The sequence below is a fragment of the Acipenser ruthenus genome, chromosome 45 (assembly GCF_902713425.1).
Source record: "Acipenser ruthenus chromosome 45, fAciRut3.2 maternal haplotype, whole genome shotgun sequence".
In the NCBI taxonomy this organism is placed as follows: domain Eukaryota; kingdom Metazoa; phylum Chordata; class Actinopteri; order Acipenseriformes; family Acipenseridae; genus Acipenser; species Acipenser ruthenus.
The window spans coordinates 7046893-7072526 of record NC_081233.1 but is presented as its reverse complement, the minus strand read 5'-3'; the positions used below and the strand labels follow the sequence as shown (position 1 = coordinate 7072526).

Sequence of the window (25634 nt, the reverse complement as noted above, 5' to 3'; positions counted from 1 at the left end):
CTTCAATATTCTCTGACTGAGGGACACAAGCGCTGTCTTCATTACCGATACTGTTTCCAATTATCACACATTCTCACCTGTTCTGTTTTTTTTTAATTTTAAGCTGACTTGAAACCGTGTGCTAACCTTACTTCCTGTTCTGCAACCCTTGAAGTGGTTTCTGCAACATGCTGTGTCACAATAAAACAACAACCGGGCTGTTCACCTAGCCAGCCTTCATCTTATCTGAACAACAAACCTGGAGCCTAGTGACAGGGCCTAGCGCTCTACATGAAGCCTGGGACTAGTAGTGCAGTCAAGTCTGAACTATTTTCTGTAGGCACCGGTGGTGTAGTCGAGCTTGAACTCGCATAATAGGCAAGCTAAGTCACATGACTCTCATCTCCCGCACACAACTGTCTGATTCGGTCAGTCGTCCTGATGATGCAATGGAAAGAGCATTAAGAACTAGAATCTTTAAGAAAGCTAAAAATGCTGACAGAGACGACAGCAGCAGTGCGTCGCCTCCGACTGTGGACACAAATAAAGCTCTTCCTGGAATGGCATTCAGTGAAGTGGCTAATGTAGTGACAGTGAACCGCGAAGATAATGACCAAGTGGCGTTCTGGTTCCTTCAGAGTTAGGACTACACCACTGCCTAGCACTTGGGTTCAAGTCAGACCCAGACAAGGGGCTAGAACGGTATGAAGTGGAACAGATGGATACCGTTCAGTATACAGAACCTTTCATGGCTCTTTCTGTATTGTAGCTTTAAGGTGGTTGTCTTATAAAACTTTACCAAGGTAAACGTGCACAGTAATTTTGCAGTTTTCACATGCATTCCCCAATCTATGCATTTACGATAGTTTACCATGGTTTGACATCCCTCTCTGAGCTTTACATCGCTTACCTATGCTTTATTACACTTTGTTATGCCTTTACTATCATAAACTTTACAAGGTCACTGGAGCGTGTTGCCATTGAAGATTGGGTGGGGTGGCAAGCCTAGTCATATATCACAGAATTCAAATCTCAGTACTGCCCAATCTCTGAAGTACCTAATGTGTTCCACACCTAAAAAAAAAAAAAAAAAAATACTGAGAAATTTGCAATCCCAGAACAGCAATTAGAATGCGAAAGTCACCCTTTTAACACAAAGAAAGAAGACATGTGATTCTTAAATGAGAAAATTCATATATTTTCAGCTTTCGTGCCGGTCATTCCAGTAAATGTTTTGGGTCTCGTTTTGTAAAAGTGAAAGTCCTGCTATGAGTTAATGTGTTTTGGGGTGCTCTCCCTCTGTGCTGATGTCTCAACAGCAGCAGCACTGACACCAGGCACAGATTAGTGACAGCTCCATTCCTAGAACAGACCATATCCGTTATAACTAAATAGAAACAATGGCAAATGTGTAATGATAATAGTCTGATTATTCATAATCATATTCTAAAATTGCAGCATTTTTTTTTTTTAAAGACGCGTTCCATTTTAAATATCTAAACCAGGGGGGTCAAACTCCAGTCCTCGAGGGCTGCAGGGTCTTCTGGTTTTCATTCCAACTTCAGCTCTCAATTAACTTAAATCATCTAATTATTTGTTCAATTGGACACGTTTAATATTTTGTGAAGGTCTTTTACTACCGTCTAGTAGTCTCCTGTCCAGTCAACGCCAGTTTTATAGTGGTATTCTTGCTGGGCTGGCTACTTTGAGTTTCTGCACAGGTGGGTATTTGGGTCCAGGAGACACGTGGATAATATTTAATTGACTTTTTAGTTTGTTGTGTAGTAGTTACGGGTTAAAGGTAAGACCGCGGAATGAGTTTCAGTATCGCTAGTGCTAATAAGAGGTAAGAAAATAGCTCTCCTTTAAAACACTGTGGAAACATGGTAAACTGCACATGCCTATTGCCTTCATAAAGCCACCCCACTAAAGGTACAAACCAGTTGTTATTAAAAGGCCATGAAGACTGCAACCTGCAAAGAACTGTGAAAACAGGTGCCACCTACTGGCTGAAGAGAGTATAACGTCCTTGTCAGTGAAACAAGCAAAACTCTTGCAGTACTAGTTCATTTTATAATAAAGCTATATTCATGTTTTCTTTTACCATTTATTAAAATACTTCCTCACACAGGTATTGTTATAATTGTAACAAGAAAAAATAAAATAAAAAGACCCCCTTTTTTTGCACTCAACAGGAGTTTAAGAGCTTCAAGTATCTCTCTCTACTTTAAATATGTGTATTTTACAGCCCAAAGCCTTGATTGGATGATCAATTAATCAATTAAAGGCTTGTCTGATGCTGGTTAGGTGTGTGTCTGGAGAGAGGAAACAGAACCCAGAAATGGTGGTCTCTTGAACTGGTTTGCTGCTGTGGTTCGAGAGGAGGTTTGGAATAGCGACAGGAAAGGAGATGTTAGGAAAGACGTCTAGACCAAGGTAAGTGCCGTTAGTTATTTACTTATCTGCTGTTAATAAAGGTTGGAGAAGTTTTGCTTGTTTTTTTGCTTAGTGGTCATTAGATGTCTGTGTTGGTTTGGTGGTTGAGTTTAAGAAAGATGAGGTTTCCCACGAGGAGTATATCAGACTCTCACAGTAACAGACTGCTTCAGACTGACTGCTTTCCTTATAAAACACGAGGCAGCACTTTTTCACAGCGAATATGTATGTTTTTATTTTTGAATTTTATTAGGCCTGCAGTTGCGTTGCTCCGCCTCTTCCTGTCACATGGGTTAATGTTTTGGGCTTGGTTGAGCTAAGTGTGATTTAAAAAAATAATTATAATTTGAACGATGGATAACACGACTCTTGGTTAGGGTAAAAGACACCAAGCTTTCCTGGGAGGCCTTTTAACACACTTACCTCTCAAATTCAGGGTAATATACGTTAAAATGAACTGTACAGGCCAGCGAACTGACCACCTCAATTCAGGGAGTCTCTAAACCCAGTCACTGTGGGTTTATTAAGAATGCTGTGCAGGGTTTATTAAGTTTATAATTATCTGGACCACCTGTTGTGAATAAAACACTTTTTACTTTAACATGTCCTTGAGATTAACTCTTGAGAAGTTTCATGAGAGTGCTTTTTTTTTTTTTTTTTTTTTTAAAGCAGACAGAGCTAGGCTCTTGCTGTAGATTAGCACTACGCCCATCTTCCTTCTGGGTTGTGAGCTTTCAACAAACCAGCTGTTTAAAGAATCGCTGGGCTAACCTAATAACTAATTCAGCCTCTGCGGGGAATAAGACTGATACACAGAGTCGTTTGCAGTGAGATTTTGAAAACTATCAGGAAGCAGCATTGTGCCCCTGCGCTAGCTCCCCATTGATCACCAGGTCATCCACAGTTAGCACACTGCTTCTCGTTCCATTTACTGTTTTGGATTGCTGCTGACTCTAAATGCACACACAAGGCAAAGTGAGCTTCGGCATGCGGCTGGTGCTGATTTATATCAAAGAAAGAAAAGCAAAGCAAAAAGAGAAATCTAAATTTTAAAGAGCGTCTTTGATGTGTATCACAAAAGGCAGCCTGGCCTTGGGACTGGGGATTGGAGGAGAGTTAAGTTGAACCAGAACCCTGTGCTGTTGGATGGGACTTTGATGGCATCTTTTGAAGTGGTTTGGAGTGGATTGGAACAATCTGCGTCGTCAGCAGTGACACCAAATGAGTTTTAACCCAGAGACTGGCAGCGGGAGAGAGGGAGAGGGAGACAGGCTTTGGTAACATTGCCAGTGTTTGTCAACTGAAAACTGACAGCCGCAAAGAGACAGAGTCACTTAGTTTTTTAACAAGACTGAATTCTTTTTTTTTTCAGCCAGTCAACCCCTTTTAATATGATCAGGGCACAAACATTATTTTATCAAGCGTTGGCCAATAAGGTGGTAACATATCAAAGAAATGCATTAATTACATCGTCCAATACTGTTTAACACTCCAATTTATAAATGCTAAAAGGATCGTAGTAAATTCAATTAGGTACAATGTTCCGGCTTCTGCCCTCTTCAGATAGCATGGTAGAAATAGCCGGGTAGGCTGATGCTGTTTAGGTTTGAAAGCTGCTCAGTGGCTTACAGGTGAATGTTTTAAGGACACTGAGACACAGACAGTTCTAAGGTGAAGTTCCAATCCTAAAAGATGCATTTGTCTTCCAGGTTCAGTCCACGGGGGAATAGTTTTAAGTCTGAATCCACAAGTTTTCCCTTTTATTCATGGATATAATAATATCTGTGTTTGTGTATAATATGGAATTAGTGTATTTACATGGTCATTTCTTGTATATACAGAGTAATATATAGTATTTACCATTAAAATTGATTATTTTCTTTATAGTAGACAGCAATAGGTTCCAGAGATTTACTAATTAGAGAGTTCAATTAAAGGGCACAGTGTATAGACAGTGGTACGGCGTCAGTATTATAGAAATCTGAGAAGTGCTATCGTTGTGATTCAATATCCCACACCTTGCTCTTTTATCGCCACGGTAACCTGCTCACTTATGGTAAATTTGTAAGGCAAAGATCCAAATGATAAGCTCTAAATGCCATCAAGAGTCATTTTCTCTTATCAAGAATGCAGGAAAGGATGCTCAGCTATCTATAAAGACCTACCTTGAAAAAAAAACAAACACCCACCTAATCAGATCAAAAGACTGATTCTTACATAAACTCAAAGGTCTTCTCCCTTGACTTTTTTTTATTATTATTATTTCTTGCCAGTAACTGAAGAAATTGCCTGACATACATTTTATAGCATTACAATGTGCTTCGTGCAATCTGACCTTTTTGCTTTAGTGTGTGTGTGTGTATGAAAGTATTGGCAATCAATCATCAATAGGATGTGTATCAACGTGTTCTTTTTTTATTTATTTTTTATTGTTGAAAAATAGTTAGGGGTGGCTATAGAAAAAAGTTCTGTACTATTTAAATAACTCTTGTGGCAGAAAGATACAGCTACCCTTAACTGAATAAGGACAGGAAGCAAAATTGATAAGCTGTAAACGGATAGACTTACTGTAGCTTCTCTTCCAACTTGTCTTTTGTTAACTATTCGTTGTGGTGATAAACATATTTTGGGTGTGTGTATATATCTCAATTATAGCTAATTATATATACCAATAATAGCTCATTTATTAAGTTTTCACATTCTGTATCTCAATCTCTGTCTTAAGTGACACATCCTACACAATCCTTAGCAGTTTTTTCACATGTGATTTATCATATCTTTTTAAATAAGCCTTATTTAAATCTGTGTGATGCACAGTGACTCAAACGTCACTCTGGGTACATTTCTCTTCATGCACTGCAGCTCTCGCCCTTTCCTATGTTAATGAGAAGTTTCACTGAGGAAGGTGATGTATTTGCATGTTTGAAGAGACAGCAGCATCCGCTGTGCTATTCAAGGCTCTTCCAACCAGGACTGCCACAGCCTCCTGTGGATTCAGAGGCACCTTTTGATGGGCATAAGAAAAGGCTTTGGAACTGGAAATAAGCTGACCAAACATGATTCAACTGGCAGGCAAACGCTTTGATTTGTTATAGGTCACAACCCCGAAATAATAATAAAATAATAATCAACCCTTTTTTTCTTTATCGGCTGGTTTCGCAGGAACTTATGTTGCAATGAGCAAGTTTTTAGTAAGATTTCAAAAGCACTAGCACAGCAAACTGGACTTCAATACCAAAACACTGTAAAAGTCGCAATACTGAGTCAAACATAAAAACACTAGAAGGATCCACAATGACGTCTTCACTCTTCATCAACCCGTTTGAACTATGCATCCACAACATTGAATATTTATTCAGATAGATAAAAACAAGATCAATCCATACCCGGAGAATCTGTAAATTGATTTTTAGAGCATCTTACAGCACTGGGCAATTATCCTGGATTGTTGCATCAAGTGCTTATTTTAGGGGTAATCTTTGGACTGACCACAGAGAGGTGCTTGCAATCTGCTAGTTCTGTAAAATGTTCTAAAAAAATAATAATTTGGCTAAATAGGTTGATTTAATCAACTCAGCAGTTTAAAATATATATATATATATTTGTTTATTTAGCAGACGCCTTTATCCAAGGCGACTTACAGAGACTAGGGTGTGTGAACTATGCATCAGCTGCAGAGTCACTTACAATTACGTCTCACCCGAAAGACGGAGCACAAGGAGGTTAAGTGACTTGCTCAGGGTCACACAATGAGTCAGTGGCTGAGGTGGGATTTGAACCAGGGACCTCCTGGTTACAAGCCCTTTTCTTTAACCACTGGACCACACAGCCTCCTCCAGTTTCTTAAGAGTAACATGCAGTAAAATAACACGCAGTAAAATTGATTTACAAAACATTAAATTATTAAGGGAACCCAAGTTCTGTTTTTTTTTTTCTGTCTTTCTCGGACAAAACTCGTCAGAACTCTTAAAACCACTTTCCCAGCTCCTGCCGTTGCTTTCAGTTCCTCAAAAGAAACGGCCATTTGAGGACGTGCAATTCGCTGAGTGGATACCACTGTCTTTGTCACCATCAGTAAAGGTGTTAAATACAACTTTTCATACAGTGTACTTAAGAAAAAAATACTTGCGTGCTAGCAACCCTTCAAATATTTCATTATCCCCTGATTGGTACATAGGGGGATATAGTGGAGGCAGCCGTATGTATTAAATAGACCATCAGCTTATTTTACTATTTAGATTCTTCACACTGTAACATTAAAATGGAAGAATGTAGAGAACATTCACCCTTGTAAAACAGAATGTTATAGGGGGCTTTTGAAGGTCATGTGGTCTTTACAGCTTGACCACACAAGATAAGGAACCAGGAAACAGCTGCTGGTCATACAGCGATCCACAATATCTTCAACACAGAAGGATATCATTGCTCGTCAGACCTGGGGACAATGACCAGTGTAATTCGTAACTAACTACAATTACAGTTCAATTACACATTTGTCATTCGATCATTATTCTTGTATTTTCGACCACAGCTGGTGACCCCTTTTTGTTTGAATAGATGTTATGTTTCTGTATTCTGTGATTATTGCTGGGATATTTAGAATAGAGGAAGCATGTTAATGTGTGGAGCTGTTTGTTACTTTAGTGTAATTGTAATTCATAATTGTAATTACTGCAGCATAATTGGAATTGAACAAAATAGCCCTGTAATTGTAATTGCAATTTCAGCAAATGTGTCTGCTGTAATTAATTAATTATAATTGACCCCAGGTCTGTTACTCGTGCTAATGAGATGTAAGAGATCCTAAAGCGGCTTACAGAGACCTGGGGGGGTGCACTATGCATCACAACTGCTGCTGCAGAGTCGCTTCCAATAGGACCTTGTTTATTTTACATCTCCTCTGAAGGACAGCGCACAAGGAGGTGAAGTGACTAGCTCAGGGTCACACACAGTGAGTCCGTGGCTGAGCTGGGAACCTCCTAGACCTTTTGCTAACCACTAGACCACCAAGCCTCCTTCATTAGCGCTCCTTTAAATGCTAGAAGTCAGTGGAAGGGGAGACGGCTCTCTGCTGGCAGTGGAATGTGATTTCTCTTGCTCAGGTAACGAGGGGGAGGTTGCTGGGAGTGCCGTACCTGAATTCCACAGGTACGGAGGGAGGCAGACTTGACGTCCGAGAGCCCAGTACTCCCACACAAGGGATGTGTGCGGCTTTGAACCTTCACTGGAGAGACTGTCCCATACATGCTGTGCCTTTCAACTGCATAGAAAAAAACACTGGAGCTCAAACAGGGTGTGTAGAGAGACTTCATACATACATACATACACCCTGCTTAATATCACTTCTATTAACGTAATGTTATTAAATCATAACTTCTTTAAAACCACCTTGAAGAAAACCCTTAGCACAGCTGTTTCATATTCATGCATACACAGTGGTGTGGAGCATACAGTATAGGTTACAGAACACTGCAGTCTGCCTGTGTACAATGTTTTGTACATGCACAGTATTGTGTACCTTACTGAAAAATATATTGCAACAGTATTGCAATGCAGTAATGCCAGTGCTGTCTGTGCACTTGTATCTATCAACTGGTTTTATGTATTAGTTTTTATGCTGTTTCACCAGGTTAGTGTTGAACTCAAGATACAGCCAACATGCTTCTTATGATAGCAATGGTGATTGATTGGTTGTTAATATACTTTATTGTTAATTGTTAATTATGTTAATGTGTATATTGTAAATATTATACCTTCTTTTGTAAATATTATACCACCTTTCTGTATTTTGGTTGTACCGGTAATAGTTTGTATGAGATATTGCTGGAAATAAAAAAAATTCTTAAATAATGTAGATCTCTGTCCCTTGGGGAGGTCCCAGTTGTTGGAGAACTCCAACATTATCAGGGGAAAACCAAGTGACCTTGTTAGAAAACGCTGTGACTGATTTTATTTATTTATTTACGTGTTTTCCGATAAACAAGAGAAACAGAGAAAGAAAGCCACCATATTAACGTCCGCATTACAGGCGATACCTTTTAAAATGACAAGGCGAAAAAATTGTCAAACGTTTATCAGATCTTGTTTGAATTCGGTGAAAAGCTGCCAGCAGACATCCGTTTGTCACCCCCCCCCCCCCCCCTGCTTTACATCTTGGTAGAAGCCCAGGTAGAAGTCCCTTAGGGTCATTCCAAAGTGAACAAAGCGGGGGGTGGAATTAACTATTCTTTTCTTCGAATACTCTTGAAATGAGCTTTAAATAAACAAAGTGAGGTCAAAAGTAACCACAATGGGTTTCTCCTCTTTTTGCATTCCACCACCTAGCCTGGATCCCCTTTCTCCCTCGCACGTGGTCTGTGTATCAACCACTAAAAGGGAGGAAACCCCTCCCAGAATTTGGTTTATTTAGCGGGAATCGGCTGATGGCAAATTTGCAAGTAGTGTTTCTATGCATATACTGTGTCTGCTGCTGCTTCTCGTCCTCAGCTGTGCTTTACCATGCTTTCTTATGCAAACCATGATGGGAGAAAGAGAATTTCTCTAATAAGCGTTGTTGTGTATCCAGATCATTCTCCCTCCTGCAACAATGCTGGCTGAAAAGAGTTCCATACTGTGGGAACAGAAAATGAGCAGTGCTGCAGGAGGGAGCATGATCTAGATACACAACAACGCTTATTAGACAAATTCTCTTTCTGCTTGTGAGCTAGTTGAAGTGTATTCCCTGGGTAAGTTTCTGACCCATGATGTGTGAACAGAAAATATCAAGACTCGAGGATTCTGTTGAAAAACCTGTTGCTGCTTCTTGTAAGCACTGCTGGGGTTAACAGTTAAAGTACTGACCTACTGGCTCTTGCTAATTGAAAGTGTTAGTTTATTTTTAAATGTTTAACTGTTTTTAACAGTTCAGACCACAAAGGACATGAAGAAAACCAACTCAAACACATTGCTCCAAAAGGTGTTTGTGCGTCTTATTCTGAAATACATTTCTGTATTTTTTTTTTAAGGTGGTCTGTGGCTGATTTGCTCCTCATGAAGGATATTATGAATATCAGAAAATCGATATGGGCCAACTAATGTTAATGTTTGTCATGAAAAAAAAACTTTAACCCTAAACTGGAATACTAGAGGAAAAAGTAGCTCCAATGCACAGGTAGAAATTAACAGAATTCAAAAGCCTTTCCTTGATTTCACCTCCAATAGTCAGAGCCCCCACGCAGTGTGTCAGCTGTAAGGTGTCTTTTCCATGGGTGGTGGAAGTACAAAGGTAGCCCTGGCTGTAGGGAGATGCCCAGTATAAACACCCCGGCTTCACTCGCAGGATGATTGCTGGTCATCCCCGTTTTATGTGACATTTATTTCACTGCTTACGGACTACATACATGTTAAATACATACATACATGTTAAATACATGGTTCCTTAACGCTGGGCAACCTCCAACAGGTAAACCAGCAAACAACTGAAAGATCAGGCTGTGAGTTAGCACTCCGATGATAAGTGTGATTTTAGCAGGGGCCTGAGAGCTCAGATCTCTGGCACCTGGTCTTTTAAATCGTGTCTCTGAAACCCAGACTGGGTGTCAGGAGCTAATTTCTAACCCACAGACTTTCTTAGATGCTTGTTCTGGTACCCCTGCAGTACAAGAGAAAGCCAGGCTATGGAAATTTAAAAAGATTCAGCTGTGCAGTGCTTCTGGTCAGGCATGCTGCTATGTAAATGGAAACCTATCTGCTTTTCTAGATAGTAAGCATGTGTTATCCTAAGTTTTGATCAATGCATGTATCTCTACAGTGAGGGAGGGTGGGATGATCAATTGCTAACCTGCTAACAGGATGTGTGTTGTGAGCCTCCTATCTCGAAAGATCTGTATCATTAATTGTGTTAGTCGACCAGATACCTTGATAAAAGTCCAGACACCCCTTTCTGAAGTGCTGGTGGTCTACGGTCTCATGTCTACAGGAAAATAAATGCCTTTTTAAGCTTTTTGTTCTGTATCTCACAGGTCATGAAGCACATCGCGGATTTTGAAGTGAGCTGAAGTACAGATTCATAAACAGATTAGCAATTCAGTTGAAAAAGTATTTGTTTTGTGGTGGAAAAATCTTTTTTTTGTATGTTTCTAGTTGCCATTTATGTTGTACAGCTTACTGCATGCAAATGAGAACATTTGCCAATAAATATTGGCAGTAACCCTTTTTATTTTATTCATATACAAGATCTAGTCAATCCGATGTTCGTGTGATTCAATTAAAGGGGTCTAAATATCGCTGCTGTTAGATGATATATATTATTGCCTTTTAAAAGCAGTAACAGACATTGAAAAGGCATGGTTTTCTGTTTAACCAAAATTGGTATGCGGAATATATAAAATACTGCACACAGGCACACACACACAAACATCTACCTATTCACTTTGAAGCACCCCTGTAGCCTCTATATAGATGTGTAATCTCAAAGTCCAGCTGGGACACCAGAGTGTAACCATTAACCTGCCCCCTGCAACACTGCCTCCCGTGACTGTAAGCAATAGCACACCAAGGCCAGAGTGTTGCAGGGGGGACAGATTAATGGTTGCACTCTGATGTAATGTTGTTAATAGAAGGTAAGATGGTTGATTACACAAGCTCGTTAGTACTGGAATAGATTAAACTGCTACAAAATGGAAGTCCTGTTTACATTAAGTCACGCGCCTTACAGAAAAGGAAACATTTCTATACACGTTTTGAGATCTGTGCATGGAGAGATCGATTTAAATGCAGCTTTTATAATTTAAAAAGGCATTAAGCAATTTCCTGTAGTTTAAATTTGTCCACCTCAAATCAACAAGACCTTCACAGCTGTGCAACAGCAGTTCATAACTTATCTCTCTCTTGTCTGCGCCGCTCTGTTTTTAAAGGAGAACTGGCGACACAAACCGTTTTTGTTTCGGTTTCAGACCATCCTTTTAGAATACAACTGCATTTAATGGGTTCTAATGAAATAACACCATAAATCTTATCTCTTGTGCACTCGCTATATTAGAAGTCTCACATGTGCCGTTTTATCACAAACAGGTCTTCATTTGAAACAAACAAACAAAAAAAATCTGATGCTTGATTTGAAAGCCTTCCTTTCAGGTTGTCTATTCTACCTCCTAGTTCATCTCGCCTCGGTGGCCGCTAAACATGTCAGACCGCGTTCACACTTGTGATTTTAGGCGGCTCAGGGCCGCCTTTTCTCATATGTGAACGCTCCAAAAAATAAAAGCCAGCTCAGGGCCGGCCTAGATTTTAGGCCGCCGTTTCCATGTGGCCCAGGGCCTGCAAACGCAAAGCAGATTGACCAATGTGGTTACATAGCTCAGTAGACACTCCCACGCTCGAGAAAGGTCAATAGAAAGCTGAATGCTGTGCTAGGCAAGACAGCAGTGGCTCAGTACTGAATGGCAATTATTTCTACACCAAACAACTTTTAATTATAAAAATATTTGAATAAATAATAATCTCGCGGGTTAACGTTCAGGTTTATGCATTCATAATTCTGCTTAACTTGTCACAATTACCTCTTCTTCCTGTTATTTAATAACTAAGCTATAAACATAAAAACTGCAGGATTGTGGATCTCAATAATGATCAATAATGCTGACGACTTGGCATATTCAGCCACCATTGTTTTATTTTGGAGGCAACGATATGCATAGCTACAGAAGTGTGCGTCTTTACATTAAAATGACGATCATTTCTTTAGCTGCTTGCTTTTACACACAAAACAATACTGTTCTCATCCACAAATATTAAGATCTTTGATGCACCATGTGAGGGTGAGACCCTCGCTGTAATATTTCAATGCCTGTTATTGTGATTTACTGTTAATGTTATTCTGCTGGCGATAGAGTCGTGGTTTTTTTATGTATCGTTGAGCAAAGTGTCTTTACTGGTAATGGTTAGGGACTATTATTATTATTATTTATTTCTTAGCAGACGCCCTTATCCAGGGCGACTTACAATTGTTACAAGATATCACATTATGTTTAATACAATTACCCATTTATACAGTTGGGTTTTTACTGGAGCAATCTAGGTAAAGTACCTTGCTCAAGGGTACAGCAGCAGTGTCCCCCACCTGGGACTGAACCCACGACCCTCCAATGATAATAATGAGTAAACGACAGAATAGTTTAACAATCGTGTTTGTAAACAGACGGTATTCATGCCGGTTAAGAAAATACGTAGAAATGAGAAGAAGCGTGTAATGTATTTAATGCCGTGTCTTTCCTTTAGGAGGGAGCAGTCGTACTAGTATTAGCTGGTCAGTTGTGAGCTTGTCTTGTGAATGTCAGTCAATGAAAAAAAATATTTATACCCGTCCACGCTAGCAAGTTGCTGTTTCCTGCTTTCTAAATACCTGGGTGTTCTTGAGAGAACAATGTGATTGTGGGTGGGGGTAAGCTCGGACCGTCGCCACGTTACACACCATAACAGCAAGTCAAAATAGTCTCTTTTTTAATATATAATATTGCTACTGTGCTGCATTGAAAACAATATATATTAATAAGAAACATCTGCTACAAATCAAGGATTACTGTAGGCCTATATCCCGGGAGCTCTTCCATTCTGAATGCAGCTGATTGGTTAATGAAAATAGGCACGAAGAGGTGGAGTCCTATCATAATTTGAACCCAAATTGTCTCAAATTTCAATAGTGGGTTTAGTTCATTGGATGAGACGTAAAACAGTCCTAAGTGACACTGCAGCAGCTGTTGTGATGCATAGTTCACCTCCAAGTCTCTAAGTCGCTTTGGATAAAAGCATCTGCTAAATGACTAAACAATAATAATAATAAGCCCAGGTGAAATTTAAAGTCAATACAGTCAAAAAGCCTCCAGAAGCTACAAGACGATCTCAGGGGTCCTAATTGCCCTCCGTCTGCTCCAATGTCGTCTCAACACCCCACCAAACCAAAACCACGGCTTTTAAATTGAGAGCCGGTGTGCCCCATTTTGCGCTTGCCCTGTGACAAAGCGCCGTGCCACTGTTCTGCCAGACATATGGCATGCAGCTGCTTGTGGTGCTGAGGTTTGGAAATCCATGAAGAAAAAGATGAAATAGGCTGAAGAAAAAGAAAAAAAAAAAAAACGGCTCTGGGGGTTTCAAACGTGGAAATATTACCCTCCCCCCCCCCCCCCCCACCCCCAGAAAATTGCTATTTATCAGGTTTGTGTGACAACAAGGAGGCACTGTCATTTTGTCTTTGAGCGGGCCCAATGTAACAGCTGTGTACCAACAGTGCTCTATAGTCTGCATCTATAGTGTATGTTTAGAGATTTTGGTAAGAAATCATGATAAAATTGCTAATGATGCGACACCTTTTAGGTACTGTTTGACTTTTGCCGTTTTCAGATTTCATATTCATTGGCTGTATTCAGGTTTGTATGACTTCAGTCAAGCAGGCCTCAAGCCTGCCCTGGACTGGAGGGAGCACCCTTTCTCTTAGGGGGTGAGGGAGCAGTTCAGTCTCCATGCCTCAAGCCTGCCCTGGACTGGAGGGAGCACCCTTTCTCTTAAGGGGTGAGGGAGCAGTTCAGTCTCCATGCCTCAAGCCTGCCCTGGACTGGAGGGAGCACCCTTTCTCTTAGGGGGTGAGGGAGCAGTTCAGTCTCCATGCCTCAAGCCTGCCCTGGACTGGAGGGAGCACCCTTTCTCTTAGGGGGTGAGGGAGCAGTTCAGTCTCCATGCCTCAAGCCTGCTCTGGACTGGAGGGAGCACCCTTTCTCTTAGGGGGTGAGGGAGCAGTTCAGTCTCCATGCCTCAAGCCTGCCCTGGACTGGAGGGAGCACCCTTTCTCTTAGGGGGTGAGGGAGCAGTTCAGTCTCCATGCCTCAAGCCTGCCCTGGACTGGAGGGAGCACCCCTTCTCTTAGGGGGGGGAGGGAGCAGTTCAGTCTCCATGCCTCAAGCCTGCCCTGGACTGGAGGGAGCACCCTTTCTCTTAGGGGGGGGAGGGAGCAGTTCAGTCTCCATGCCTCAAGCCTGCCCTGGACTGGAGGGAGCACCCTTTCTCTTAGGGGGCCTTTCCTCTTTTTGAAAGTGCCACCCTTCAAAGTCTCTATTCAAGGCTTGTTTTCCGTTTTCAATGTTATTTTTACTTAACACTCCTGTGGAATTTTGTGAGAAGCGATTTTTTTTTATTTATCTCCTGGGCCTCATCGCCTCCTCAAAACTAAACTAAACCTGTCCACCGTCCAGCACCACATTCTCCCTGTGTTCGGCAATCCAGGGAAGGTTTTAGTACAAATTGTCTAATTAATTAAAGGCGCTCCATGCGAGGGATGGTTTTCAAATGTTTTCAAAGGTTTTTCCAGATGCCTCATCATTCATTCGTTATTAATTGCAGGGGAAAATGCTGTACACACATTCAGAAGGTTGGAGCCAGAAAGTTACAATTGCCAATGGGACTGTTTTGAACTTGGTGATGTTTCAAACTCATTCCATGTGTGTGAGGGGTTATGGGCTTTTGAAGATAAAACGCATCACACTGTGGTTTGTACTGTATTCAGGTTTGGCACAGAAGGGTTATTGCACTACCCTAGCACCTCGGAGGGCCTGGGTCCAGTGTAAGTAGTTTGATGGTCTCTGTTTAGCTTACTCAAGTTCATCGGGACAGTTTAGGTGCGGGTACCTGTCACAGCAGGACTACATTTACCACAATGCATTGGGGGTGGGAGTTGAAAAGCCTCAACTGACCCAGTGAACATGGTCATATAGAAACCATAACCATATAGCGCAATTGACACTAGCACATCATTTGCAGGTATGCACGTGTCAACGTCTATATTACAATATGTAATGTATGTCTTGCGTTTGAAATGAGAGGTGTGCGATTTACTTACGTCACGTGTGCAGCAATGAGTTTGCACCTTGCTTCACAACGCCAACGATGACTCCTAAGGATAATTTGACCCCCATTGAAACAAAACTCGCGGCCAAGACCTTAGCAATTCGCGTTTCTTTTGCGGGCAGTCTTGTAATAATGTGCAATGCACAGTGTAAGAAAATGCGACGTTGTTCAGCCCGTACTCGAAGAAGGAATTGTTTAAAAGCACCGTAATCTGCTGTACAAGTTTCCATGTATTTTGTAACTGTTTAATTGGCTCGTGTTGAAATGTACGTGTCTGTGTAGGTTCTAGGTCTTCTGCGAGGGGGCCGTCAGGGCTTCTAAAAACAAACGCCCTTGCAACGCACACTGATTTATTGTTTTGCTGTAGCTTAATTTATTGTTTCGTATTTATCCAAAGCATTCCTGAGCGACCTGTGTGGGCTGGTCAGTGGTTAGATCGAGTGGACACGTATTTAGTGAGTAAACAAATAAACAAATAAATAAATACATAAATAGATTGGTTTAACTTTGGAAAACTTAAGATCCCACGAGGAGGAGGGATAGAAGATAATTTGTAAACGTATTTTGTCCTACATAAGGTGTAACTTCGATAGTGACGCGAAAGGCGCTATTTGGTGTTTTAATTGTTTATAGTAAATTAATGTGATACAATAATATTAGTGTAGAGCGTTTCACCGGAAACATAACGGCGATGTTATAGTCCATGACAGACCACACAAGAAAATGTAGTGTTGGGTTTATTGCATTTTCTTTTCTAGTTTGCAAAACATTCTGAACTAATGTAGGTTATATAAAGTTATATCAGTAATATGTACCGGCAATGAGATGAAGAAAATGGCAACTAAAGTATATTTTTTACATAAAGGTTAGTCTAGTGCCCTAATGCAGCGGTTGTCAAACACGGTCCTGGGGACCCCCTGTGTCTGCTGGTTTTTATTCCAACTAAGCTCTCAATTCCTTAATTGAATTTATAATTTGCTGAATTAGACCCTGTTTATTGTTTTCAGTTCTTAACAGATGCATATTTAAAGTTAGCTATAGCATTTTACAAGTAGCTTGAACTTTGCAACTGTTTAAGAGCTGAAAACAAAGGTCTAATTAAGCAAATGATCAGTTCAATGAAGGGTCCAGTTTAAGTAACGTCGCAATGGAAACCAGCGGACACAGGGAGTCCCCAGGACCGGGTTTGGAAACAGCTACTCTAGGGTATGACGGTCTACAACCACGCGCACACACAATACGCAATCCTCTCCAAGTACAATTCTGGGTCATTCGCCCATTCATTGGTATTCGAAACAGTCATCAAATTAAATCCGCTCTCATGCACTTAGCAACAAACGTGCATTTGTTCTGACAAGCAAGAGGCTTCAGCAGTTTCACGATGACTTTTTTTTGAGTAGGCTAATCCAAAGCGGGAAATGCTGGTTATCTTTTAATATAGATACCATTTGCATTGTGTTTGTTTGCATATATCTAGTACTTTATGCTCGGACCCGTTACTTCACACGTAGCGTATGGTAATATGTGTCTTTTTTTTGTTTTTCCTGAATCGATCTTACTGACGTCAGGCATACGCAGAAAGCTAACCCCTAAAATAAATAGCAGATATCGAAGTTTCTAAAACAAAACACCTGGATCGCCTCATTAGGGTATATTGCGCTTGTAAGCCGCTTTACTGAGGATACAGGCTACCGATCAATAAAATAGATTCGTAGATCATTCGCAGAATTTATCTGTTCAGACATCTATTACAGAAATATACAACAGGTTAGAAATGAGCTTGTATAGCCCACCAGTATTGTAATACACTCCTTTTACATAAGATATTTGAATTCCACAAAGATAATTACTGTTAGTCACAAGAAAAGCCTTTTTTAAATAATGTATTACCTTAGGAAAAAAAAACAAAGGTAGAAATACCACAGAAAGCAACTTCAGGAGTTTTTTTTCAAATGGGGAAAGCAGTATAGACTTCTTTTGAAGTCCAACATAACCGCAAGTGCTGTACCCATAGCACAAACTCCCCAACTCCCGACCGAGTTCATAAGGGAACTCGCACATTCTACACTCGCTTCTACAGACAGCGGGGTCCTAGTGGATTTCAATTTTAAAACACGAGCCACTTACCTTGGTTTCTCTTCGGGTTCGCCTGCTTTCTTCGTTTCCCCCTGCTTTCCTCTGCCATTCTGCTGCGCTATTGACGTCTGTGTCGGTTTAGTGGATAACGGATCTGTGGTAGTATTGTAGCACCAGCGCTCCACATTGCTGTTCAGCAGAATCTCCCTGCTCTCTCACGCTGAAACCTAAGCAGCTCACTGCAGAAGATTCATTAAAAGTGATGTCACTGTGGGGGCAGGACTTGTCCGTAAACTAAAGTAGGTACAGTATAATTCTTGTGGTGGTGCAGGAACACGAGATGACAGCTCTGATTAAAAACAGAAAATTGCACTTGCATATTTTTTTTTATTTTTATTTATAACCCTCCTTACGCTTTATTTGTTTTAGTTTGACTTCACAGTTCAATAGGCACGTAGGTGTGAATTTTTAAAGTGCTAACAATGGTTATTTTTGTCTGCTGAAGGTAAAACTTGAGAAAAGCACCCCATCGGTGTACTGTACTTTTGTCTCGCTGTGGTTTCTACTTCCAGGAAACTATTTTTTTTTTTTTTTTTGTTTCTATTTAGTTTTAACACCTTTTCGCGAATGTGTGATCAATACACAGAGAAAACACAAACCTATTATATATTATACAGTTTACTGTTCAATTAAATATGATTTACAAACATTAAGGAAATATAATTCTACACTACACTGACGTGGCCCTACAGGTATATAATCCTGTTTTATTTTCTTTTTAAAAAATGTATTTTTTTTCATTATTTCCCTTCTGATCCTTTTAATGACCCTTTTTATAGTGTTTTTACGAGTCTTGTGTTTATTTAAATCGTGTTTAGCACGGACAGTGCTACTTTCTTTACTGTTAGATTAACTTCACTTCACCAAAACAAAACATTTTATGTTAAAGGATTAGATTTTCGTGCCACCTCCTGCCCTTTTTTTAATTGATCGTTATTTGTATTATCTCGAGGACGTGCGCGAGCCCCTGCCTCCCCCAGGCTCGTGATGACCTTGTCGTGCAATGGCTCATCCAACAACTAATGCATCGGTATTAAAAGCACCAGGCTGGCGACAAAGATAGACCCCCTTTTCCTCGCTTTAAATCTCACACGCAACCAAAACCTGCACACCGCAGGACCCTCCCAGCTTCCTTCACAAGCGCACGACGAGCTGTACGGTCTGAAATTTTGCCTTTTAAGAATCACCGCGCAAAAACCGTATCAACCCATTATAGCCCACTCAATAATGGCCCTATTCACTGGGCAATCACATTAGGAAGCGCACGTGTGACTGTCTTTTGTGTACCAGAACGGGGATTAGTCGGTTTTGCAACTGTAAACATCCACAGGAGAAATCGTTTTGCAGCTTCTTCCATTAGCAGTTAAGCTAAGGGACAGATCTACGTGCATTCGACTTTTCATCCAATGCAAAATAAAAGCAATGCTTTCAAACTGGACACCACATTTGTAAATGTGGTTTCTGTTCTATGTATATTACATTTATCGTTGGCAAATGTCTTGATCTATTTTTACAGACATAAATGCAACAGAGACACGCTTCCTGTTAGATGTTTGTCATCGTTTTTATTCACGGCTTTGAATGATTTGGCACTGTTTTATATCATTTGACTTAAGAGCACATTTTTCGCTTTTAGAAAAAAAAAAATAGCCATGAAAATGGAAGAAGATACCTGATGCGTTCTAGTTACGATGAAGATTCGAGGCCTCAGAAAACTTGGCTATCGGCCTTTTATAACTGCTTTCAAATAGTCATATTAAGTCCCAATACGTTTATGTTCTTATAGTATTGCTACTGTTATAATTGTGCATTATTATTGTTGTTATTATTAGGCTAATAATAGTAGACTACTAGTAATTTTACTAAAACGGGTCAATGAAATTCAAAATGATATTAAATATACGCAGTTGTGCATGTCTGTTTTGCTTTAGCGAAAGCAAACTATAAAAAAGCTTAACGTTTTAAACACAGCTGGTATTTGTTAGTCTAACACTATCTATTTATTTAAATAAAACAAATCTCAAATACAGCCTTAAACCATTTTTTCATGTGAGGTAAACTATTCTACGTATTTTCTAGACGTGTGTGTGTGTGTGTATTCATGTGCTGGCTGACTGCCCGGTCCCTTTTAAAAGGGTTAATTCTTAAACATTACGGGTTTCTGTATCCTAATATAAGATACCATCTCTGCAGGTTTGAAGAGCCCCGGCTAGAGTTACTCTGTTATAGGAAAAAACTGGTAACATGCAACAAGTCTTTGTTATGTTATACGGTGGTAATTGATGCCATAAACACAAAAGCAATAATTGTGAAGCAATTTCTTTTAAGAAGTTTTGCAGAAGTTGCTCGTAGCTTTTGCCTAACCAAAACATTCTCCCCCACGCCTAACCTTTACTGGGGAGGGTGTGTGTGTCAAGTGGGAGATAGCCATATTAAATATTCACTGCTAACGCAATAGGGAGAACGAGTCACATTATTCTACAGCTTTGCAATCGACATAAGGCAGCGTTTAAGTGCGCTTTGGAACACGGCCATAAAAGTTAACCCTACATTAAACTACAAACCCGTATTTTCATCAACAGGACACAGCTATAGCCCTCTTCAGAGTCGTTATTTTAAATTGTGTGACTCAAAGTATCAGAAATATAGGCTATCGCGACAGCCGAAAGGTTTATTGAAAAATGAATGACCTATGGTTACTCTCCAAATTAAGTTTTAAGTTCGTATTTATTTATTCTATTGTGGTTGGCTGTGAAGTTATTTACACGTTTTCCTAAGATAATATACTCTACGAATATATTAATTTAGGTAATATTTATTTGTGTTGCCATGCAGGCGACTGAAGGCAATGTGCGGATTACAGCTTTACGAATGACTCCGTTTATGAAGCATCACCTTTCTGGCATTTTGTATTGGTAGAATCTCTTTATGACTTTTGACAAAAGCCTCATAATGCAATTTAAAAACGGATTTTGGTTGGTCCATTGTGTTAAACGGATTTGACTGTATAAAACACCCAGTAATTGAAAATGAAATTCAATTAATATTGAAATGCTAGATAAAATATATCATGCGAAATAAAAACTTGTAAAGACTTGAAAAAGTTTAGTCATCAAATACAAATAAAACAAATTTTTTAAAAAAACTGCTGAATATAAAAACTTTTTATTGCTTTTATATTAAAATATAAGCTTAATTATAATACAATACACCGCAGAACAATATGTTTGAAACCTGAGAAGTGGGGAAAAAAATGTATTAAGATTTTGCTGATCAACAATAATATATAAAATGCATATTTGTTAGTGTAATAATGATAGATATTCAACCGGTATCTAAGTGCTATTCTCGCGTCTCGCATTACAGCGTTTCCTGCAAACTGCTGATCCGCCCAATATATTCAAAAATATATCGCTCCAATATGTTCATGAACGCCTAATCGGCATATGCTTGCAGTTATGTGAACTACAGAATTTTTGGCAGTAATATTGCACATAAAAATGCTATAGTTACCAGAATTACAAATATACTGTCTGAATATTGCATAGAAAAATAATTATCCAACAATATATACAGATAGATAGACAGAGACTACACTTTAAGTGAAGGCCGTCATTGAAATGTGTGAAAAATTGTTTTAACCTTTTTACCCTGGCTAAACGTTTCCTGGACATAGCGTAGTTAAGGACACACGTGTCTTAATCAGGTAACTGACCATTTGTTAACGGGCCGGTGCTTGTGTATTTTTTTTTCTGTTAAATGGTGTGAGCCAGCTCATCTTTTTGTTCGGAGTGTTTCAGAGATAATCACGTGTTCAAATCGAAGTTACATAGGTTTCACGTCATCAGAGATTTAGGAATATTTCAGAGCCACGCTTATCACCATAATACTGTAGCAGGCTAATATTGTCAGAGCAGCTGTGGAACAATCCATGGACTAGGAATGGGGCTTTTGTTGCCCATAGCAGTCCACTACCAAGACTCCTTGCTTAATACATAACTTGGTATCCCTGAATAGATAATGTTCTCCTATCTCTAGGAATGGTATAGGGTGTTGAGGTGTCTTGTCCACTTTTCAGCGAATGCTATAAAAGGCTGTTTTTTTTTTTTTTTGGTGAGCATTGCTTTGTGAGGCATGGTGTGTATGCATATGTATCCTGATGTGGTGTAATAGCTAACTCCACAGTGAGGTTCTCCATGAGGTTTATAGTTTAGACAGGACTATATCCCCTTAACTCCTCAAACAGACAGCACATCAACAGTGGACTTTCAGGGGTGCAGCAATGAAAGCATTAAAACACTGTTAAGACTACTTTGTGCCGCTAAAGTCCTAGGTACTGGTATTGATTTGATTACAACAGTGTTCATTAACATTTTCTTTTCAATCTGTAGTTTACTTTGCTGTATGTGTGCACTGTAATTGAAAGTCACAAAAATGACTGTGCCTCAATATGCAAGTCCAAACAGTTGTGTTGGTGCAGGTGCGTCGGTCCTTAGGAAAGGAGATTGCTAGCAACAAGTGGAGTCTCTCACTGCACTTCTCTGCAATGGGAAAGCCCAACAATTATAAGGTTAAAAACATCTTATTAAATGACAAACAAAATGCAAACGTTTCAGTCCTTTAGACTATCGTCAGTACTTCAGAGTCAAATGAATCGCAGCGCTTAAATACCTAACAGGGGTGTCAAATCCAGCACACGTGCGGCCCCCCCCCCCCCCCCCCCCATTTAAGGTAAAACAATTAGCAATTATCAATGAGCCGTAATTCAGATTTAGAATATTAGACATAAAATAGAAATACTATATAGGACTGAATATTAAAAATAAAGCAAAAAAAAAAAAAAACAGAAAAGAAAAAACTAAAAACAAGATAACAGCAAACGAAGTTCGAGGAAGAAAAACACATTCAATAAACAATTGGAATATCCATCCAAAAATACATAAATGGCAGATAACACAGAAGAAACAAATTATACTGGTGCATGTCTGTCAATATTAGTATGCGCACACACACACACGGATTCCTATTATATTCTGACAGGGACATTTCAATGATAATATGCAGTGATCTCAAGCAGGATTAGGGTCAATTCCTGTTTTTCAATTCCAATTCCCTTTTAATCCATTCCAAGAAATCACAGATCAAAATTGCAGTTAGCAGTATTCTGTTAAATGAGTTTTTCACAGTGGCAACAAGTGACTTGCACTGAAGTCGCTGTTAGTCAATTCAATTGGCTTCCAATGCAAGCAGCTGAACAATCACAACTACTACTGATCTTAAGCCAAAGCGTTTGCCAAATAAGTCTTTCATAATTTGCAACCTGTTTTGTTTCACTCGGAATAACGCCTTACAGAAGATTGAGAAATGCGGGGCAGTACGCCTGCCAATATTATTTTAAGGCTGTGATCAATATAGTTATTTAAGAAATGCATCTAGAGGATGCGTAATGGGACTCAGTGAAGGCACATTTTCCATCACAAAAGAAAGTCCATACTGTATACTGTGAACAAAAACCAACCACTGCTGACTCACAAAGAGAGGAAAGATTGATCAATTCCGTTACCTTCTATGTATTTTATAATTCCCCCAGGTCACAGTATGGGTTTGCATGATCGCTAGGGCTTGAGGACGTGATCGTGGAACTGATTAAAGGCGCCTTTCTGTGTCGTGACAGCTGTGTGAACCTGTAAAAGAAAATCTAGTAACTCCTATTTACTATGCAGTATGAGCTGAGACAGACCTGGACAAATCTTAACAGTAAAAAGTCCACGCAGTATTATCAGGAGCTGAAGAAGTAGGGTCAATCTCACATTAGCTACAGCAGCAATCAGTTTTGTAACAGTGTGTTCTGCAGTAGGATGTATTTTTAGCTGCACACATGTTTTGTTTCGTAGCGCAATAACTGACATCCTTGTGCACGATGGCCGTTAACAGTTGAGTAAAAACACCCCCACTCTCCTCCTTTTTAAGCTAATGGTCAGTCTTTCATTCTTCTGCTGTGAAAAAGACTGACCCTTGAGGGTGTTGAGCTCCAGGTCATTTTCCCATTGTCCACGGCAATAAAATTCAACCCAGCTGCCCAGTTCAGGAGAGTTACCTATTGAGGCCCATGCAGGAATCTCTCTGCTTATTGACGGCATGCAGTGCATACTAAAGAGAGAGAAGGTACAGGGGTCCATCCACTGGTTACCCAGAAAATAAGAAAGGGATTCTGCATCTCAACAGAGGTTGTGGGATGCCTTGCCCTGCTGTGCTATTGTCTATTATCTAACATAGGTTCAAAGCAATAGGGGGGTTCTTAATAGCACATTTAAGGGGAGTTAATTGCTGTCTAACCCGCCAGCAAAGGGACTGCTTTCACTCGGTTTTAAGAGGTAAAATAGAGGGGGGTTGCATTTCAAAAGTAATCTTTTTTTTTTTCTTTTTTTTGCATTTTTTGGAAAAAGGATAAATGAGATTGGGGAATGCCCCCATCCCCCCCTTTTTAGGGGTCGTTCTGCCTCCATAGAGTTCATTGTCCGTCCGTCCCCCCAACCAATGACAGGTTGACAACAGGGTCACTGCATGGTAGGTGACAGTCCAAACTGGGCCCATAGTGAAAGTCAAGATGCTAACGTAATTGTTCTTTCTTGGTTAAGGTTCTTAGAACTAGGTCCTATTGAACACAAGCAACAATCTCACTTCCAACAAGTCCAGCTGAAGGAATAATGGACATTGGTTTATGCGTTGTGTGTGTGTAGGGTAAGCTGCTCAAACAGTCTAATTTGATTCCTGTTCTAAAAAGAGACACTACGCTACATATTTACTTATAAATCATAGAAACGAAAATTGTTCTCCAAACTTGATTTGAAGTCTAAAATTTATAATTGGCATAATAGTTAACCCAAGACACTAATTCACTGCTTCAGAGTTTAGAACAAGAGGGCATGAATGAAAGCTGAGTAAAAGTATGTAGGAAGCACTAAATGCAAGTTATGAATGAATGGAATAGCCTACCAGGGGATGTAGTAGAATTTGAAACACTGGGAACATTTAAAGACTCAATTCTGTGCTTTTTAAATTCGGTGAGAACTCTTAAAGATCAACTTGGTATTGGTGTGAAAAAACGTAGCTACTACATTCTTCATTTTATGTTTGTCATCACATCCTGGGAACTTTTTTTAAGTTTAAAGCCCCTCTGTGGATTCACTAGAGCTCTCAAAATCATGTCTAACATATGTCCGGACTCTATTCAATAACATGTCCCCATCCTGCCCCTAGTGGATGTCAGAAACCCCACGTTTGCTCTTAGCGCAAGTGTAATAATTCTTGTATCCACTGGGGGCCGAGTGTTGCAGGGGGGCAGGTTAATTGTTACACTCTGGTGTACCAGAAACACTTAGGGGTCAGAAAGGATTCGGAGAGCTTATCAAGGAAACAGGGGTGCTTTTATTTAAACTTTTGACACACGTTTGAATATTTGTGTTAAGATAACGTATTTCACAACCAAAGTCAAGTTGCCCTTTTTAAAGCATACTTTCGTATCCTCCTTCCTTACTAAAACTGTGGTAAAGGTCACTGAAAGAAAACACAGACTTTCCAGCACAGGATTGGTAGGGGCTCATGCTCACCTATGGACAGAGAGAGAGAGCTGTTCTATGAAGTTCCCAGCAGCTGAGAGGTAGGTGCTGTGTCTGATTCAGCTGCAGCGGTTGCTGAAGAATTACTGCAGTGGAATTGCAGGAAGGAGGGGGTGATGTGGTCAGTGAATCAAGGAATCGGTCTAGTATCCTGTGGCCACTGCCAGTCTGATGGAAACCACACCCCCTCCCCTAGCGACTCGCTTTCCTGGGACCTGAATCACTTCCTTGGCTTGGGTCACGGAGTGAGGCAGGCTGGATCCATCATCGCTGGGGCGAGACGCAACACACCACAGAGCTAGGAGAAGTCTAGAGGGAGTAGTGGCTTAATGCATTAGTCCTTCCACCCCTGGAGATCTGGGGTCACCCCTGCCTGTGATTGAAATCCCTTGTAGATGTACATGTAAGTATGTACGTCACACCTCACATTTTCCGTATATCTATAGAACCATTTATCCAGTTCTCATAAGACGTCAGGGCTTAGTCATGAGCTCTTTTATTTAGTGTCAGTGTTTATCATCTCCTGATCTCTACCTTTCACAAATACCAATCTCCTCTCCAGACGAAGACTCATGTGTGTCCTGCAGGATC

General features: G+C 40.1%; 1 protein-coding gene across 1 annotated transcript in view; it reads right to left on the bottom strand.

Moving 5' to 3' along the window:
- LOC131720854 (zinc finger E-box-binding homeobox 2-like) overlaps window positions 1-17714 on the bottom strand; it is a 49026-nt gene extending 31312 nt beyond the window's left edge. The window contains exon 1 of the mRNA XM_059013048.1: window positions 17416-17714. Within this exon, the coding sequence (XP_058869031.1) occupies window positions 17416-17473 (58 nt within the window). The 5' untranslated portion in view covers window positions 17474-17714. The remainder of the gene's footprint in view (window positions 1-17415) is intronic.
- Window positions 17715-25634: the final 7920 nt, after the last annotated feature.